At 38.5% G+C, this 19930-nt stretch overlaps 1 protein-coding gene across 1 annotated transcript in view; it reads right to left on the bottom strand.

Annotated features, from left to right (window-relative positions):
- Positions 1-17047, bottom strand: part of LOC124360850 — a 125746-nt gene extending 108699 nt beyond the window's left edge. The window contains exon 1 of the mRNA XM_046814799.1: positions 16458-17047. Within this exon, the coding sequence (XP_046670755.1) occupies positions 16458-16992 (535 nt within the window). The 5' untranslated portion in view covers positions 16993-17047. The remainder of the gene's footprint in view (positions 1-16457) is intronic.
- Between the last annotated feature and the right edge of the window lie 2883 nt (positions 17048-19930).

Here is a 19930-nt window from a genome sequence, read left to right as displayed (position 1 = left end):
AACCCGTCTTATATACAGAAATATCCTGTACATAAATCTTGTCAATTAGCCTGTCTTTAGACAGTAATATCCTATACATATATCTTGACATTAAACCTGTCTTATATACAGCAATATCCTGAACATAAATGTTGACATTAAAACCTGTCTTATATACTGCAATATCCTGAACATAAATCTTGACACTAAATCCTGTCTTATAGACAGCAATATACTGTACATAAATTTTGATATTTAACTTTTCTTATATACAGCAATATCCTGAACATAAATCTTGACATTAAAACCTGTCTTATAGACACCAATATCCGGTACATAAATCTTGACATTTAACCTGACTTGTATACAGCAATATCTTGACATTTAAACTGTCTTATAGACAGCAATATCCTGTACATAAATCCTGACAATTAGCCCGTCTTTACACATATAGGATATTACTGTCTAAAGACGGGCTAATTGTCAGGATTTATGGACAGGATATTGCTGTCTATAAGACAGGTTAAATGTCAGGATTTATGTACAGGATATTACTATCTAAAGAAGGGTTAAATTTCAGGATTAACGTACAGGATATTGCTGTATATAAGACAGGTTATATGTCAAGATATATGTATAGGATAATACTGTCTAAATAGGGGCTAATTGTCACAATTTAGTACAGGATATTGCTGTCTACAAGACAGGTTAAATGTCAATATTTATGTACCTGATATTGCTGTCTAAAGACAAATTCCATTTCAGGATTTATGTACGGAACATTGCTGTCTATAAGACAAGTTAAATGTCAAGATTTATGTAAAGGATATTGCTGTCTATAAGAGCGGTTACATTTCAAATTGTATATATGAGATAACACTTTAACTGACATAGATTAACAGTCAATCTGTAAGTATGCAATAGAACTGTGGCTGAAACAGGTTAACATATTAATAACACATAACGTAGTTATGATAAGAAGGGTTTATTCAATTGAATTTTGAGTTTAACTGCGGTTAACCTTCATTTTATTGCAGGGTCTTTTATCTGATACTGTCTCTGACGTAACTGCTGGATTGTGGAGTCATGTTTGTCTGAAGAGATCCAAAGAAAGTCGACGACGAAGAAGACCAAAACGAAACTTTTATATCGCTTCGACATCAGAGATACCTACAAAAAGGTGAGGTGGTAGTCTCATAGTCTCATGAGGTACTCAGATGAGCTTTTTCGTCGTCGACTTCCTTTGGATCTCTTCAGACGACTCAAGATTCCAGGAGTCATCTGAGACAGCGTCAGATACCATACGCTGCTATAAAAGGAAGGTGAACTGGAGCTAAACTCAAAATCCAATTGTATCAGTCCTTCCTACCACAGCTACGTTATCTAACTACTTTATTAACATAACTGTGTAAAGTCTAAATACATTGTTAACATAACCATTGATACTATCCCAACTACATCATTACCGTAATGAGCTTGGATATCCACATCATTGGCAGTCCCATGAGATATAATCGATGTAACAAATACCCTATAAAATATTCATAAGAATAATCGTATTAGTAGTTTGTTTTTGGGCTTTAATGATATCGCACATAGCCACAAGAGAGGCCTTTTGGACGGGGGACCAGTCAGATGCATGCTGTGGGAATCAGTGACGAGTCAGAGTTCAAACGGAGCGGACGTATCGCAGTGCGGATCTCTTATCTGTGTTCCCGTGTATCGTGTATCGTAAGTGGCCACCGTTACTTATCCTCGTATCCCGTGCTATTGTATACTGTCAGTGTCAATCTGAGACTTTTCTTATATATTTCTTAAATATGTCTAACTGCCAAGTGTTCTTGTCTAGTTTCAAAAAAAAGTCAAACAAAATTAACGTGCAGTGACTGTGCAAAAGTATTTCACGCAAAATGTGTTAAAATGGTCCAAGCGGATTTGGCTTATTTGGAGGAGCAAAACGCCGTTTGGAGGTGCGATCCGTGCGGCCAAGCGCGGCGGAAGAGTGTGAGACTGGAAACTAGTGCGCAAGAAGGTACGATAACGCTAGAGGACATTATGAAGGCGCGGAATGAAATAAGAGATGAGCAAAGGAAAAATGTAAGTGATTTTAATGAGTCTTACGGTTTACTGCATAGTAAACTTGAAGAAAACATTGAAACTTTGCAGATCGAGATTGGAAAAATTGAAACATTTGTAAAAGTGATTGATGAACTAAAATTGGAAAATAAAGTTTTAAAAGAAAAGGTATTTAATCTGGAAAAAAGGTAAACGACTTAGAACAGTATTGGCGGAGGAATTGTGTTGAGCTGCAAGGTATTCCTGAAGCTAATAATGAATCGGTGGTGCAAATTGTGAAAGACGTCGGGAAGGCCTTAAATGTAAACATTGCTGATGACATGATAGACGTGTGTCATCGCGTCGGCAGTAAGGACAATCCATCTCGACCACGCGGCATTATTGTTAAATTCGTTCGTCGTACCGATAAAGAACTTTTAATAAATAAAAGACGATAGAAAAGGCAATAGTTTTCTACAAGGCATATTGGACTAGCAGTTGATAAACCGATATTTGTGAACGAGTCTCTATCTCCAGCTAGAAGACGACTCCTTGGACAGGCTCGAGAGGTGAAGAAGACACGCAATATTAAATATCTGTGGCTTCGAGGCGGCAACATCCTCATGCGTGTCAGCGACGCCTCGCCGGCGATCAAGATCAAATCTGCAGCCGACTTAGAAAAACTGTAAACTGTTCTGACAACAAAAGTGTTTTTTATCTTCGGAAAATGGCTGGTATAATTAAGCTACATTTTGAGTAGGTATCTTTTATTTTGTAATTTTAGCAAATTAAAACATTCAGATGGTATAAATAATTTATTGTTGCTTCAAACGATTTTCATAAGAATTTAGTAGGTGATAATTGTATATATGTGTTTTTGTAAGTTATTGGAAATTTGTAATACGGAAGGAAATAGTTGTTATATAATACATCAAAATATTCGTAGCTTGCGAAAAAATCTTGATCGTTTTGAAGCTGAGCTGAGCGTAAGGTAGGAGTATCCAGAAATAATAATTTTAAGTGAAATTTGGATTAGTAAGGATGAAGCTATGTTTTATAGGCTACCTAATTATGACTTGATTGTATGTACAAATGAAATATATATCGTTCTGGGGGAGTATAGCGGTTTATAAAAAGAATTCTGTAATTATTACATACAGTGAACAGTTAAAATTAAAATCAGCTGATATTTTAATGCTACAAGTTTGTTTTTCAGGCCACGATTTTATTTTATTTACTGTTTATCGTTTACATAGTTGTACAATTCAATATTTTATTAATGAATTTAATACATGTTTAATCAAAAATGACAAATCTTTAAAAGACTGTATTGTGATGGGTGATATAAATATTGATTTATTAAAGACAGATGATAATGATGTGGACAACTATAAATTAATGATGGCTGGTTATGGGTTTGAAGCGCTTGTAACTCAACCGACAAGAGTAACTGCTACGACACGATCGTGTATCGATCATGTCTACTTGAGGATGTCATGTAGAGACAAGCGACCGTGTGCGGTGGAGGCGGCTGTGGTGGAGGCCGATGTAACCGACCACTACATGACGTCGCGTCGTTGCGGGTACGGTCGGCCGGGCGCCCCGCAGCCGAGCCCGCCGCTGCTACTTGTACTGTTATACAGTAAGTTACGATAAGCTGGACGATATGTTGGCTAATATGGACTGGATTGACATCTATAGGCAGAATAACGCTTCTGTGGCGCTTGATTTATTTGAAATTAAAATACAATCTCGCATTGAACAATGTAAAGTAGTTTATAAATTAAATAATAGAAATCGCAAATTAAAGCCTTGGATGAATGATTACATTTGTAATCAAATAAGAAAAAGAAATTGGTTATATAAAAAAATAAAACATAGGTCGTTAAATGATAGATTTAGGTTATATTATAATTCTTTTAGGAACAGCTTGAGGCAAAAAATTGAGTTAGCTAAATCAAACTATTATAGAAAGAAACTGGAAAACAATATTGGTAACCATAAAGCTACTTGGAATACCATTAAGAATATGACTGGTCAGAACATAAAGAATGATATATTTTGTTAAAAAATTAATAATACAATGATTTCAGACCCAGAAATAGCTGCTGACGATTTAATGATTTCTTTCGGTCGGTAGCTGATCACATAATAGAGGATAACTCATTGCCGAATGGTTTGGAGGACTGCCAATACAAAAATAATTTTATCCTAGTTCAAGAGATAGGACAAAAATTAGGTAGGATAACAACATTAGGTCCAATATTGTTAGGGCCGGTGTGTTGTGGTGACATTGTGAGAATAGTTAAGTCTCTGAAAAATGGAAAATCGCCTGGGATTGATGGTTTGAACTCTTTTTTAATTAAGCATATCTGCTCAAGGATAGCTGAAGTTTTTACGTTCATTATCAACTTAAGTTTTAGCACGGGAATTTTCCCTGATAGTCTTAAAAAGACTGTTGTAATAGTATACCAATTTATAAGGGTAATTCGCCCAACATTTGTTCAGATTTCCGCCCGATCTCATTGATTTCAACATTTTCCAAAATAATAGAAATAGTAATGAAAGAAAAACTTATTAGCTTTTTAAATAGGGTAGATATTTTTAGCAATAATCAGTATGGGTTTAGAGTGGGAATGAATACAGAACGGGCTCTTTTAGACTTTGTTAGCAAATTAAATGAAGGTATTAATAGTTGTAAGTGTGTGAGTGGACTTTTCCTAGATATACAGAAGGCATTGATACAGTCAACCATGCCATTTTATCAGAGAAATTATATAACTGTGGAGTTCGTGGGGTAGCTCATGCCTGGTTCTCCAGCTATTTACGAAACAGAAGGCAATGTGTTAAAATCAAGGGTGTTTTAATTAAAATGGGTGTAGTCAGGCACGGAGTCCCCCAGGGATCTTGGGAGCAACTTTGTTTCTTACATATATCAATGATCTTTGTAATTCTTCATTAAATGGCCAAATCACCACATTTGCGGTTGACACGGCCCTCTGCTATTTAAGTGAGACGTGGGAAGAATCAGAAAGAAAACTTTTTACTGACCTGGAAACTTTAAAATGGTGGTTTTACAAGAATAAATTAGTTTGCAACACACAAAACACTAACTGCATTAATTTTAATTTAAGGGGATTCATTGAATTTAATAATAAAATTATATATATAAATGTTTAGATTCTTTAAATACGATTAATACCTGTGTAAATTGTTCAGAAATTACAACCAGAGAAGTAAAATATTTAAATGTAATTCTAGATAGCGAATTGAGCTAGAAAACGCATATAATTAAACTAAAATGAAAACTCATAACAGGAATTAGACATTTTTATCACTTGCGAGACGTATGACCAATCCAAACTCTGCGTTGTTTATATTTTGCATTAGTAAATAGTAGATTAGAATACGCTATAATTTCTTGGGGTGGAACGTATAGATCTACAATAAAACCTGTGGAAAACATTCAAAAATGGTATGTTAAATTAATTCTAAAGAGAAGATTAAGAGAACCATCTCATCCATGTTTTGTTAGTATGAATATTTTTCCGTTACGTTGTATTTATATATTTAAGGTTTTAAAAGCTTTTTATTTAATTAGTGGAAATTTACCATCAAATTTTAATTTTTTTAGACAAGGTCTTAGAAATGCTAACAATTTTAGAGTTCCTAAACCTAATGTACGAATTCCTAAACCTCGTAACTTTTTATACAAAAACATTTAACTATACAGGACCAAGACTTTTTAATAGGTTGCCGCAAAATATAAAAAATATTTCAAAATTAAATAAATTCCTTAAAAGTGTTGAAACCTGGCTTTTAAGTATGGACAGAAGCAACTTTGAGTATCTGTTAACTACTATTCAATAAGTAATTTGTTTTTCTCTTCTAGTGTGTGTTACTGTGGTACGTAAATATGATAGTGTACAAAGTTTCTTTAAAATAGGCGTGCTTCAGTGTATAAAATAAAACCTTTATTATTTGTTATTTTGGTTTGGTGGTTTGTGGAAATGTTTAAACATATATTTTCTTTTAAATAAGTATATTATGTTTATTTTTAAATTCACGAAGGGTTTAAGTTTCGTTATTTTGTTTGCTAAGCCATAAAGAGTGTAACAATAAATTAATTTATGGGATTAGAAGATATAGATAGTTATAGTGTCTGAAACCGCAAATAACTCTTTATCTAAATAAACTTATCTGATGGAATCCCTCATCAGGCTTTGCCTTTGGGACCCTATTTTCCTAATAAAATTGTATTTGATTTGTCATAATAGAATTTTATATTATGTTAGTATACATATGTAATACGCATATGATTTTGTTTTGCTACTTATATTTGTGTTCTTTTATGAAATAAATAATTTATTCATTACGAATTCGGCTGAATCACGTATACCCTTCTATTATGTAACATTAATTATTCCTGCAAAACATATATAACAGAGAATTGAACAACTTTAGGGTGGACGGAGTACATAAGAATGACTGTTTGTAGTCTTCCATCACTTCAGGATAGAAAAGGAAATAAGAAAATCCACTTCCTTAACTAAAGGATATAGAATTCCAGATCTGCAATCTGATGTCTTCTTCGGGTATATACCTAATCTGACACATAATTACATTGCTGTCACATACATACAGATTGACATTTAACAACAGATATAGCGCTGTTACATATACAGGGTGTCAATTAAGTATGGAACCTCTTTTTTAGTTTTTGAACCATAATAGAAAACAATACCAAAGTTCACATGTGCTTACTGGTGATAGTAACGCACATATCTGCCCAATTACCGACCAAATAATCCCTTTGGGGGACGGTCCACAAGGAGTCAGACAAAATTCTTAAATAGCAGCATAGGTCAAGTTTGGTATCAAATTAAAGGTCTTGCTTAGCAGAGTACAATGCCGCAAACCGGACTTCAAAAGGTGGATTCATTCAGTAGTTATAGCTATTTGAATTTTAAAACAATTGAACAATGTAGTTATTAAGTATTACAAGTAAACACCAATTTTTAAGTACCTGTGATCAAAGTAAGTGTTCAAAATGGTCCCCTACCATCATCTGACAATGTAGTAATCGTAGCCAGGAATCAATAATTATTACCAATAACACAACTAGTGTTAGAATGTGAAAGTGGCAGATTGAGTCATACACAGCATCCACAGAAACTTAAGGTTTGGGCAGGTATTATAGGAAATCAAATTATGGGCCCATTATTTATCAATGGTAATTTAAATAGTGACTCGTACCTAGCAATGCTCCAAAATGAGATAATTCCTGCACTACAAGCTGCTCTTGGTCGACAATTTCAAATAATTTATTTCTAACAAGATGGCACGCCACCACACACTTTGCTCTTCTTGTTAGAGAATACTTGGATACAATATTCCTTCACAGATGGATTGGAAGACGTGGTGCAGTAGAGTGGCCTGCTCGTTCCCCTGATTTATCTCCGCTGGATTTTTTTCTTTGGAGATACCTCAAAGATAAAGTTTATCGTACTAAGCCTCGAGATTTGGCGCACCTAAGAAATCTCATAGTCCAAGAAGCTCAAGATATTCCTCGTGACTATCTTCCAAATGCAGTGGATGGCTTTTACAACCGCCTAGGACATTGCCAGACGATGGTAGGGGACCATTTTGAACACTTACTTTGATCACAGGTACTTAAAAATTGGTGTTTACTTGAAATACTTAATAACTACATTGTTCAATTGTTTTAAAATTCAAATAGCTATAACTACTGAATGAATCCACCTTTTGAAGTCCGGTTTGCGGCATTGTACTCTGCTAAGTAAGACCTTTAATTTGATACCAAACTTGACCTATGCTGCTATTTAAGAATTTTGTCTGACTCCTTGTGGACCGTCCCCCAAAGGGATTATTTGGTCGGTAATTGGGCAGATATGTGCGTTACTATCACCAGTAAGCACATGTGAACTTTGGTATTTTTTTCTATTATGGTTCAAAAACTAAAAAAGAGGTTCCATACTTAATTGACACCCTGTATACAGGTTGACAGTTATCCTGTGTCAGAGATAGCGCTGTCACATACATACAGGTTGACAGTTATCCTGTGTCAGAGATAGCGCTGTCACATACATACAGGTTGACAGTTATCCTGTGTCAGAGATAGCGCTGTCACATACATACAGGTTGACAGTTATCCTGTGTCAGAGATAGCGCTGTCACATACATACAGGTTGACAGTTATCCTGTGTCAGAGATAGCGCTGTCACATACATACAGGATGACAGTTATCCTGTGTCAGAGATATCGCTGTCACATACATACAGGTTGACAGTTATCCTGTGTCAGAGATAGCGCTGTCACATACATACAGGTTGACAGTTATCCTGTGTCAGAGATAGCGCTGTCACATACATACAGTTTGACATTTAACATGTGTCAGAGATATCGCTGTCACATACATACAGGTTGACATTTAACATGTGTCAGAGATAGCGCTGTCACATACATACAGGTTGACATTTATCCTGTGTCAGAGATAGCGCTGTCACATACATACAGGTTGACACTTATCCTGTGTCAGAGATAGCGCTGTCACATACATACAGGTTGACACTTATCCTGTGTCAGAGATAGCGCTGTCACATACATACAGGATGACATTTAACATGTGTCAGAGATAGCGCTGTCACATACATACAGGATGACATTTATCCTGTGTCAGAGATAGCGCTGTCACATACATACAGGTTGACATTTATCCTGTGTCAGAGATAGCGCTGTCACATACATACATACAGGACATTTAACATGTGTCAGAGATAGCGCTGTCACATACATACAGGATGACATTTATCCTGTGTCAGAGATAGCGCTGTCACATACATACAGGTTGACATTTATCCTGTGTCAGAGATAGCGCTGTCACATACATACAGGTTGACAGTTAACATGTGTCAGAGATAGCGCTGTCACATACATACAGGATGACATTTATCCTGTGTCAGAGATAGCGCTGTCACATACATACAGGTTGACATTTATCCTGTGTCAGAGATAGCGCTGTCACATACATACAGGTTGACATTTAACATGTGTCAGAGATAGCGCTGTCACATACATACAGGTTGACATTTATCCTGTGTCAGAGATAGCGCTGTCACATACATACAGGTTGACACTTATCCTGTGTCAGAGATAGCGCTGTCACATACATACAGGTTGACACTTATCCTGTGTCAGAGATAGCGCTGTCACATACATACAGGTTGACATTTATCCTGTGTCAGAGATAGCGCTGTCACATACATACAGGATGACATTTAACATGTGTCAGAGATAGCGCTGTCACATACATACAGGTTGACATTTATCCTGTGTCAGAGATAGCGCTGTCACATACATACAGGATGACATTTAACATGTGTCAGAGATAGCGCTGTCACATACATACAGGATGACATTTAACATGTGTCAGAGATAGCGCTCACATACATACAGGATGACATTTATCCTGTGTCAGAGATAGCGCTGTCACATACATACAGGTTGACATTTATCCTGTGTCAGAGATAGCGCTGTCACATACATACAGGTTGACAGTTAACATGTGTCAGAGATAGCGCTGTTACATACATACAGTTTGACATTTAACATGTGTCAGGGATAGCGCTGTTACATACATACAGGTAGACACTTATCCTGTGTCAGAGATAGCGCTGTCACATACATACAGGATGACATTTATCCTGTGTCAGAGATAGCGCTGTCACATACATACAGGTTGACATTTATCCTGTGTCAGAGATAGCGCTGTCACATACATACAGGTTGACAGTTATCCTGTGTCAGAGATAGCGCTGTCACATACATACAGGTTGACACTTATCCTGTGTCAGAGATAGCGCTGTCACATACATACAGGTTGACAGTTATCCTGTGTCAGAGATAGCGCTGTCACATACATACAGGTTGACATTTATCCTGTGTCAGAGATAGCGCTGTCACATACATACAGGTTGACAGTTATCCTGTGTCAGAGATAGCGCTGTCACATACATACAGGTTGACAGTTATCCTGTGTCAGAGATAGTGCTGTCACATACATACAGTTTGACATTTAACATGTGTCAGAGATATCGCTGTCACATACATACAGGTTGACATTTAACATGTGTCAGAGATATCGCTGTTACATACATACAGGTTGACATTTAACATGTGTCAGAGATAGCGCTGTTACATACATACAGTTTGATATTTAACATGTGTCAGAGATAGCGCTGTCACATACATACAGGATGACACTTATCCTGTGTCAGAGATAGCGCTGTCACATACATACAGGTTGACATTTATCCTGTGTCAGAGATAGCGCTGTCACATACATACAGGTTGGCACTTATCCTGTATCAGAGATAGCGCTGTCACATACATACAGGTTGACATTTATCCTGTGTCAGAGATAGCGCTGTCACATACATACAGGATGACATTTATCCTGTGTCAGAGATAGCGCTGTCACATACATACAGGATGACATTTATCCTGTGTCAGAGATAGCGCTGTCACATACATACAGGTTGACATTTATCCTGTGTCAGAGATAGCGCTGTCACATACATATAGGTTGACATTTAACATGTGTCAGAGATAGCGCTGTTACATACATACAGTTTGACATTTAACATGTGTCAGAGATAGCGCTGTCACATACATACAGGTTGACATTTATCCTGTGTCAGAGATAGCGCTGTCACATACATACAGGTTGACATTTAACATGTGTCAGAGATAGCGCTGTTACATACATACAGGTTGACATTTATCCTGTGTCAGAGATAGCGCTGTCACATACATACAGGTTGACATTTATCCTGTGTCAGAGATAGCGCTGTCACATACATACAGGTTGACATTTATCCTGTGTCAGAGATAGCGCTGTCACATACATATAGGTTGACATTTAACATGTGTCAGAGATAGCGCTGTTACATACATACAGTTTGACATTTAACCTGTGTCAGAGATAGCGCTGTCACATACATACAGGTTGACACTTATCCTGTGTCAGAGATAGCGCTGTCACATACATACAGGATGACATTTATCCTGTGTCAGAGATAGCGCTGTCACATACATACAGGATGACATTTATCCTGTGTCAGAGATAGCGCTGTCACATACATACAGGATGACATTTATCCTGTGTCAGAGATAGCGCTGTCACATACATACAGGTTGACACTTATCCTGTGTCAGAGATAGCGCTGTCACATACATACAGGATGACACTTATCCTGTGTCAGAGATAGCGCTGTCACATACATACAGGTTGACACTTATCCTGTGTCAGAGATAGCGCTGTCACATACATACAGGTTGACACTTATCCTGTGTCAGAGATAGCGCTGTCACATACATACAGGTTGACAGTTATCCTGTGTCCGAGATAGCGCTGTCACAGTTATCCTGTGTCAGAGATAGCGCTGTCACATACATACAGGTTGACACTTATCCTGTGTCAGAGATAGCGCTGTCACATACATACAGGTTGACACTTATCCTGTGTCAGAGATAGCGCTGTCACATACATACAGGTTGACACTTATCCTGTGTCAGAGATAGCGCTGTCACATACATACAGGTTGACACTTATCCTGTGTCAGAGATAGCGCTGTCACATACATACAGGTTGACACTTATCCTGTGTCAGAGATAGCGCTGTCACATACATACAGGTTGACACTTATCCTGTGTCAGAGATAGCGCTGTCACATACATACAGGTTGACACTTATCCTGTGTCAGAGATAGCGCTGTCACATACATACAGGTATCCTGTGTCATCATTGACAGTTATCCTGTGTCCGGTTGACAGTTATCCTGTGTCAGAGATAGCGCTGTCACATACATACAGGTTGATTATCCTGTGTCAGAGATAGCGCTGTCACAGCTTATCCTGAGAGATAGCGCTGTCACATACATACAGGTTGACAGTTATCCTGTGTCCGAGATAGCGCTGTCACATACATACAGGTTGACAGTTATCCTGTGTCAGAGATCGCTGTCACATACATACAGGTTGACAGTTATCCTGTGTCCGAGATAGCGCTGTCACATACATACAGGTTGATTATCCTGTGTCAGAGATAGCGCTGTCACATACATACAGGTTGACAGTTATCCTGTGTCAGAGATAGCGCTGTCACATACATACAGGTTGACAGTTATCCTGTGTCAGAGATAGCGCTGTCACATACATACAGGTTGACATTTATCCTGTGTCAGAGATAGCGCTGTCACATACATACAGGTTGACAGTTATCCTGTGTCAGAGATAGCGCTGTCACATACATACAGGTTGACAGTTTATCCTGTGTCAGAGATAGCGCTGTCACATACATACAGGTTGACATTTATCCTGTGTCAGAGATAGCGCTGTCACATACATACAGGTTGACATTATCCTGTGTCCGAGAGATAGCGCTGTCACATACATACAGGTTGACAGTTTATCCTGTGTCAGAGATAGCGCTGTCACATACATACAGGTTGACATTTATCCTGTGTCAGAGATAGCGCTGTCACATACATACAGGTTGACAGTTATCCTGTGTCAGAGATAGCGCTGTCACATACATACAGGTTGACATTATCCTGTGTCAGAGATAGCGCTGTCACATACATACAGGTTGACAGTTTATCCTGTGTCAGAGATAGCGCTGTCACATACATACAGGTTGACATTATCCTGTGTCAGAGATAGCGCTGTCACATACATACAGGTTGACATTTATCCTGTGTCAGAGATAGCGCTGTCACATACATACAGGTTGACAGTTATCCTGTGTCAGAGATAGCGCTGTCACATACATACAGGTTGACATTTATCCTGTGTCAGAGATAGCGCTGTCACATACATACAGGTTGACATTTAACATGTGTCAGAGATAGCGCTGTTACATACATACAGGTTGACATTTATCCTGTGTCAGAGATAGCGCTGTCACATACATACAGGTTGACAGTTATCCTGTGTCAGAGATAGCGCTGTCACATACATACATACAGGTTGACAGTTATCCTGTGTCAGAGATAGCGCTGTCACATACATACAGGTTGACATTTAACCTGTGTCAGAGATAGCGCTGTCACATACATACAGGTTGACACTTATCCTGTGTCAGAGATAGCGCTGTCACATACATACAGGATGACACTTATCCTGTGTCAGAGATAGCGCTGTCACATACATACAGGTTGACATTTATCCTGTGTCAGAGATAGCGCTGTCACATACATACAGGTTGACACTTATCCTGTGTCAGAGATAGCGCTGTCACATACATACAGGTTGACACTTATCCTGTGTCAGAGATAGCGCTGTCACATACATACAGGTTGACACTTATCCTGTGTCAGAGATAGCGCTGTCACATACATACAGGTTGACATTTATCCTGTGTCAGAGATAGCGCTGTCACATACATACAGGTTGACATTTATCCTGTGTCAGAGATAGCGCTGTCACATACATACAGGTTGACATTTATCCTGTGTCAGAGATAGCGCTGTCACATACATACAGGTTGACACTTATCCTGTGTCAGAGATAGCGCTGTCACATACATACAGGTTGACACTTATCCTGTGTCAGAGATAGCGCTGTCACATACATACAGGTTGACATTATCCTGTGTCAGAGATAGCGCTGTCACATACATACAGGTTGACACTTATCCTGTGTCAGAGATAGCGCTGTCACATACATACAGTTTGACATTTAACATGTGTCAGAGATAGCGCTGTCACATACATACAGGTTGACAGTTATCCTGTGTCAGAGATAGCGCTGTCACATACATACAGTTTGACATTTAACATGTGTCAGAGATAGCGCTGTCACATACATACAGGTTGACATTTAACATGTGTCAGAGATAGCGCTGTTACATACATACAGGTTGACATTTAACATGTGTCAGAGATAGCGCTGTTACATACATACAGTTTGACATTTAACATGTGTCAGAGATAGCGCTGTCACATACATACAGGTTGACATTTATCCTGTGTCAGAGATAGCGCTGTCACATACATACAGGTTGACATTTATCCTGTGTCAGAGATAGCGCTGTCACATACATACAGGTTGACATTATCCTGTGTCAGAGATAGCGCTGTCACATACATACAGGTTGACACTTATCCTGTGTCAGAGATAGCGCTGTCACATACATACAGGTTGACACTTATCCTGTGTCAGAGATAGCGCTGTCACATACATACAGGTTGACATTTATCCTGTGTCAGAGATAGCGCTGTCACATACATACAGGTTGACATTTATCCTGTGTCAGAGATAGCGCTGTCACATACATACAGGTTGACATTTATCCTGTGTCAGAGATAGCGCTGTCACATACATACAGGTTGACATTTATCCTGTGTCAGAGATAGCGCTGTCACATACATACAGGTTGACACTTATCCTGTGTCAGAGATAGCGCTGTCACATACATACAGGTTGACACTTTATCCTGTGTCAGAGATAGCGCTGTCACATACATACAGGTTGACACTTATCCTGTGTCAGAGATAGCGCTGTCACATACATACAGGTTGACATTTATCCTGTGTCAGAGATAGCGCTGTCACATACATACAGGTTGACACTTATCCTGTGTCAGAGATAGCGCTGTCACATACATACAGGTTGACATTTATCCTGTGTCAGAGATAGCGCTGTCACATACATACAGGTTGACACTTATCCTGTGTCAGAGATAGCGCTGTCACATACATACAGGATGACATTTATCCTGTGTCAGAGATAGCGCTGTCACATACATACAGGTTGACACTTATCCTGTGTCAGAGATAGCGCTGTCACATACATACAGGATGACATTTATCCTGTGTCAGAGATAGCGCTGTCACATACATACAGGATGACACTTATCCTGTGTCAGAGATAGCGCTGTCACATACATACAGGTTGACATTTATCCTGTGTCAGAGATAGCGCTGTCACATACATACAGGTTGACTTATCCTGTGTCAGAGATAGCGCTGTCACATACATACAGGTTGACAGTTATCCTGTGTCAGAGATAGCGCTGTCACATACATACAGGTTGACACTTATCCTGTGTCAGAGATAGCGCTGTCACATACATACAGGTTGACATTTATCCTGTGTCAGAGATAGCGCTGTCACATACATACAGGTTGACATTTATCCTGTGTCAGAGATAGCGCTGTCACATACATACAGGTTGACAGTTATCCTGTGTCAGAGATAGCGCTGTCACATACATACAGGTTGACAGTTATCCTGTGTCAGAGATAGCGCTGTCACATACATACAGGTTGACAGTTATCCTGTGTCAGAGATAGCGCTGTCACATACATACAGGTTGATACTTATCCTGTGTCAGAGATAGCGCTGTCACATACATACAGGTTGACAGTTATCCTGTGTCAGAGATAGCGCTGTCACATACATACAGGTTGACAGTTATCCTGTGTCAGAGATAGCGCTGTCACATACATACAGGTTGACAGTTATCCTGTGTCAGAGATAGCGCTGTCACATACATACAGGTTGACAGTTATCCTGTGTCCGAGATAGCGCTGTCACATACATACAGGTTGACAGTTATCCTGTGTCAGAGATAGCGCTGTCACATACATACAGGTTGACAGTTATCCTGTGTCCGAGATAGCGCTGTCACATACATACAGGTTGACAGTTATCCTGTGTCAGAGATAGTGCTGTCACATACATACAGGTTGACAGTTATCCTGTGTCCGAGATAGCGCTGTCACATACATACAGGTTGACAGTTATCCTGTGTCAGAGATAGTGCTGTCACATACATACAGGTTGACAGTTATCCTGTGTCCGAGATAGCGCTGTCACATACATACAGGTTGACACTTATCCTGTGTCAGAGATAGCGCTGTCACATACATACAGGTTGACAGTTATCCTGTGTCAGAGATAGCGCTGTCACATACATACAGGTTGACAGTTATCCTGTGTCCGAGATAGCGCTGTCACATATATACAGGTTGACAGTTATCCTGTGTCAGAGATAGCGCTGTCACATACATACAGGTTGACAGTTATCCTGTGTCCGAGATAGCGCTGTCACATACATACAGGATGACATTTATTCTGTGTCAGAGATATCGCTGTCACATACATACAGGTTGACATTTATTCTGTGTCAGAGATAGCGCTGTCACATACATACAGGTTGACATTTAACATGTGTCAGAGATATCGCTGTCACATACATACAGGTTGACAGTTATCCTGTGTCATAGATATTGTATATTCACAGTTATTGTCATACTATTTGTCAATATATAACATAATTAGTTGTAAACACTAGATAACACTTCAGAATGTAATTGAGTACAAATACCGTGCCTTACCTGAAGGTATCGCATGTTCACAGTTATTGCCGTAATATTTGGAAGTATCACATTGGCATACGTATGAGTAGTAGACCAGCATGCACTTGCCACCGTTCTGGCACGGAGATGTTCCATTGACCGTGCAGTAGTCAATTTTTACGCAAGCTTTGCCATACGCACTTGGTGCTAACTTATCAAAGTGCCATATGTTGTAAAAAACGCAAGTATTCCTTTCAGTTAGGTGATCTCTACTTCCTTTATCACTATAGTCTATTTGACCGCAATATGCACACTCATATGGACAAAATACACAACCAGGTTGTGTGATACTCTCAGGTTTATATTGACAAAATTTGAAACAGCGCACTTTAGTGTCGTGAAAGTAATCAGATGCTGCCCACTGATTATCCGGTTTTTTATAAAATTCAATCCTAGTAATAAACTTTCCACCGTCATAGGCGTGTTTCTCTTCTGAGTAATAAAAGCTCCTATATTCTGAAAGTACAATCTTCTGTCCCAAAAACACCACAAATAACTGAAGATAATAATTCATCTTTACAAAAACAAATATAATCAAACCGTATCACCTCATTTTACTGACAAATAAACTGTTATTGACACGGGCAATACTAAAAACAAACCAATGTACATCAGCTGATTAATATTCTAAAATCATTATTTACCTCCTATGTTATTCAGTATGTTAAGTACAACAAAAACAATAAATTCGTTAAAGCCACCTTACATTTAATACTAGGATATATCCTCCCTCATAAGGAGGGGGGAGTTCCTATTATTATTAAACCCGTGTTAGATGGAGCAAATGATTTATAGGGTCACATGTTTAAAACCAATAGGTCAAGTAAAGAGTTTGAAGCGGCGTAGGAGATGGACTTACCTACTCCTGAGACAAGGATAGTATCTTCCCAGGGGTGACACCGTCTCCTGGAACTCATGATGGGTGGGGATGATCCAATCCAGGTTAGACGGAATGGAATTGCACCATACATGATACGCTTTTGATACCGGTTATGTCACAACCAAGTCTTGAGAATTGGGTGCCCCCCAAGCGTAAATAGCCTTTCCTTGTCACTCGGGGTTCTCACCACAAGAACTACTTTATCGGTACTCTGCGAATTTATGGAGTTCTATGCATAGAACTAAAATTACTAGTCCGTAGTGTTATTGCAAAGGGTGTAAAATATTTAATAGTTTTTACTTTTCTAGAGTCTGACATGTAAATATACGGACTTTGAAAGTTTTGGAGTGGAATATAAATGGCGATTGTAGGCATAGGTTTCAAGGACCTGTCAAATCCTGATCATGTGTATTATGACGATCCGAATGAATTGTGTGAGAAATTAAAGGTTTAAATTCGGATGAGGCTGGTAATATTGGGCATAACAGTGAGATTATTAACATTGCAGGAGAGTTGAGGGAACTAAAACTCATAAATAGCGGGGATAATTCTAGATACAAAGCGCTGATATGAAAGTTAAGACGTGTCCTCGTAAGGGTCAAAATGAGCGTGGACAAGTTTAGCCACATAAACATAAATATAAATATAGAATAGGTAAGTAGCTGCAGCAGTGGCGTAGCGAAGGGGGGTTCCAGGGGCCCGGACCCCCCCCCGAAATTTTAATACATATTAAAAAATAAAGCATGGAGCAGGATAAAAAAGGAGCGTTATCATTACTCTTGTCTACAAACATTAAATTGATTGATTTAATTGATTTAAGTGACCGTCGTTAAAAATATAATTGTCCTTTAGTTTAAATCATAAAGTATCAAACGATACTTTTGGGCTCGGCCTTTCGGATAGTGTAGTGTAATCACGGTATTTCTATAGGGCGCGGTCACGTGACGTCGCAAAGTAACCTGAACCGTAACACAGTGAACAGTTTAAATTAGCGACCACTTCGTTCAAATTCGTCTTGAGGACGTAAAATGACTGTTTAGAATTAAGTTACGACGTTGATTTTAGGTTTCATTAAACTGTAGACAAATATATAAATATCGAAAAAAATATAAAAAATCACTTTCGGTCGGAAAATACACTTGAAAAACTCTACTGATTAGTACTTCAACTAATTTGGACTTCAGTGATTGAGGTAAATGTGGCGTTTTCGACTGAGTTAGGACGACGATTTTTGTTTTCATTAAACTTTACAATGTACCTATATAATTATCGAGAATAAAATCACTTCCGGTCGGTAAATACCGAAAAAAAGCTCTCTACAGATTCAAGTTTTGACGATTTTGGATTTCACTGGTTGAGTGGTTGAGGTAAAGTGGTACTTATAATTATGTTAGGACATTGATTTTAGGTATTAATTCAACGCCGACTAATAAATATATAATTATCGAGAAAAAACAAAAATAATCACTTCCGATCAGAATATACTAAGAAAAATTAAATAATACCTCAGTCAGTGAAATCCAAAGTAGTCGGAACTTCTTATCAGTAGAGTTTTTACGGTGTATTATCCGACCGGAAGTGATTTTTTTCAATTTTTCTTTGATGATTACAGTAGAGTTTTTCCGGTGCATTTTCCGACCGTTAGTTTGATCTGTAGCTTGAGTGAAGCTCTGTTTTGTTCTTTTTCTTTCTCATTGAGGTAAGGTTTCCGACCGTTAGTTTGATCTGTACCCAAGCAACGCTCGAAAATTGCCCTCCTTTTCTAAAGGGTTTTCGGACGTCAGTGGCCCAATGTCCCCGAAGGGGTATTTCATTTTCTCCACAGAATATAGTTGTATCAATTATACGCTTGAGCGAAGCTCTGTTTTGTTATTTTTCTTTCTTATCCAGTGAATCCAACATCACTTTGGTGCCTTCTATTCGGCCAGAATTGAACTTCGTAAAGTTTCTGTAGCTATACAAGAAAATTTGTGGTACTAGAGTTGTTGTGAGAGTTGAATTTGCCTATTACATCTTTCCACTTTCTATAAAGCGTAGTTACTAAAGCTCCATATTTTTGGTATTTACCTTTTACCAGTGAACTCATTGGCAAATAACACACAAAACGTCCCCCGGATCCCCCGGTTTCGGACCCCCCCCCCCCCGAACGAAATTTCTGGCTACGCTACTGAGCTGCAGTGTAAACGAAACAGAGCGAGCGAGACATGATCCACACATTTCATGAAACGGACACGAAGAGCGTTCGTTATAGGTCTCTTACACTACTAATCGTTGACTCAACGATCATTTCTAAGTAAACGACAAATGAGACAGGTCGTTGAGGCAACGACCCTATTTTTATATTTAAGATTTTATACGAAGGTTCGTTGATAGTACGACCCACTAAATTGAATTAAACGGGTCGATTATCCAACTGGGTTCGTGGCTCAAAAGTGAGATCATAAAGTATAAAAATGCACTTTTCAAAAATTTTATACTGGATAAATTTACAAAAAACTTTATTTACCATTTGACTCAAGATTACATTACGACTTGCAGTCCTGGGATGGAACATAAATCATTGATAGGCTAA

This window comes from Homalodisca vitripennis, chromosome 4, assembly GCF_021130785.1.
Source record: "Homalodisca vitripennis isolate AUS2020 chromosome 4, UT_GWSS_2.1, whole genome shotgun sequence".
NCBI classification, from domain to species: domain Eukaryota; kingdom Metazoa; phylum Arthropoda; class Insecta; order Hemiptera; family Cicadellidae; genus Homalodisca; species Homalodisca vitripennis.
Note: the sequence above shows the minus strand (reverse complement) of the source record. Positions and strands in the feature narration are given on the sequence as shown.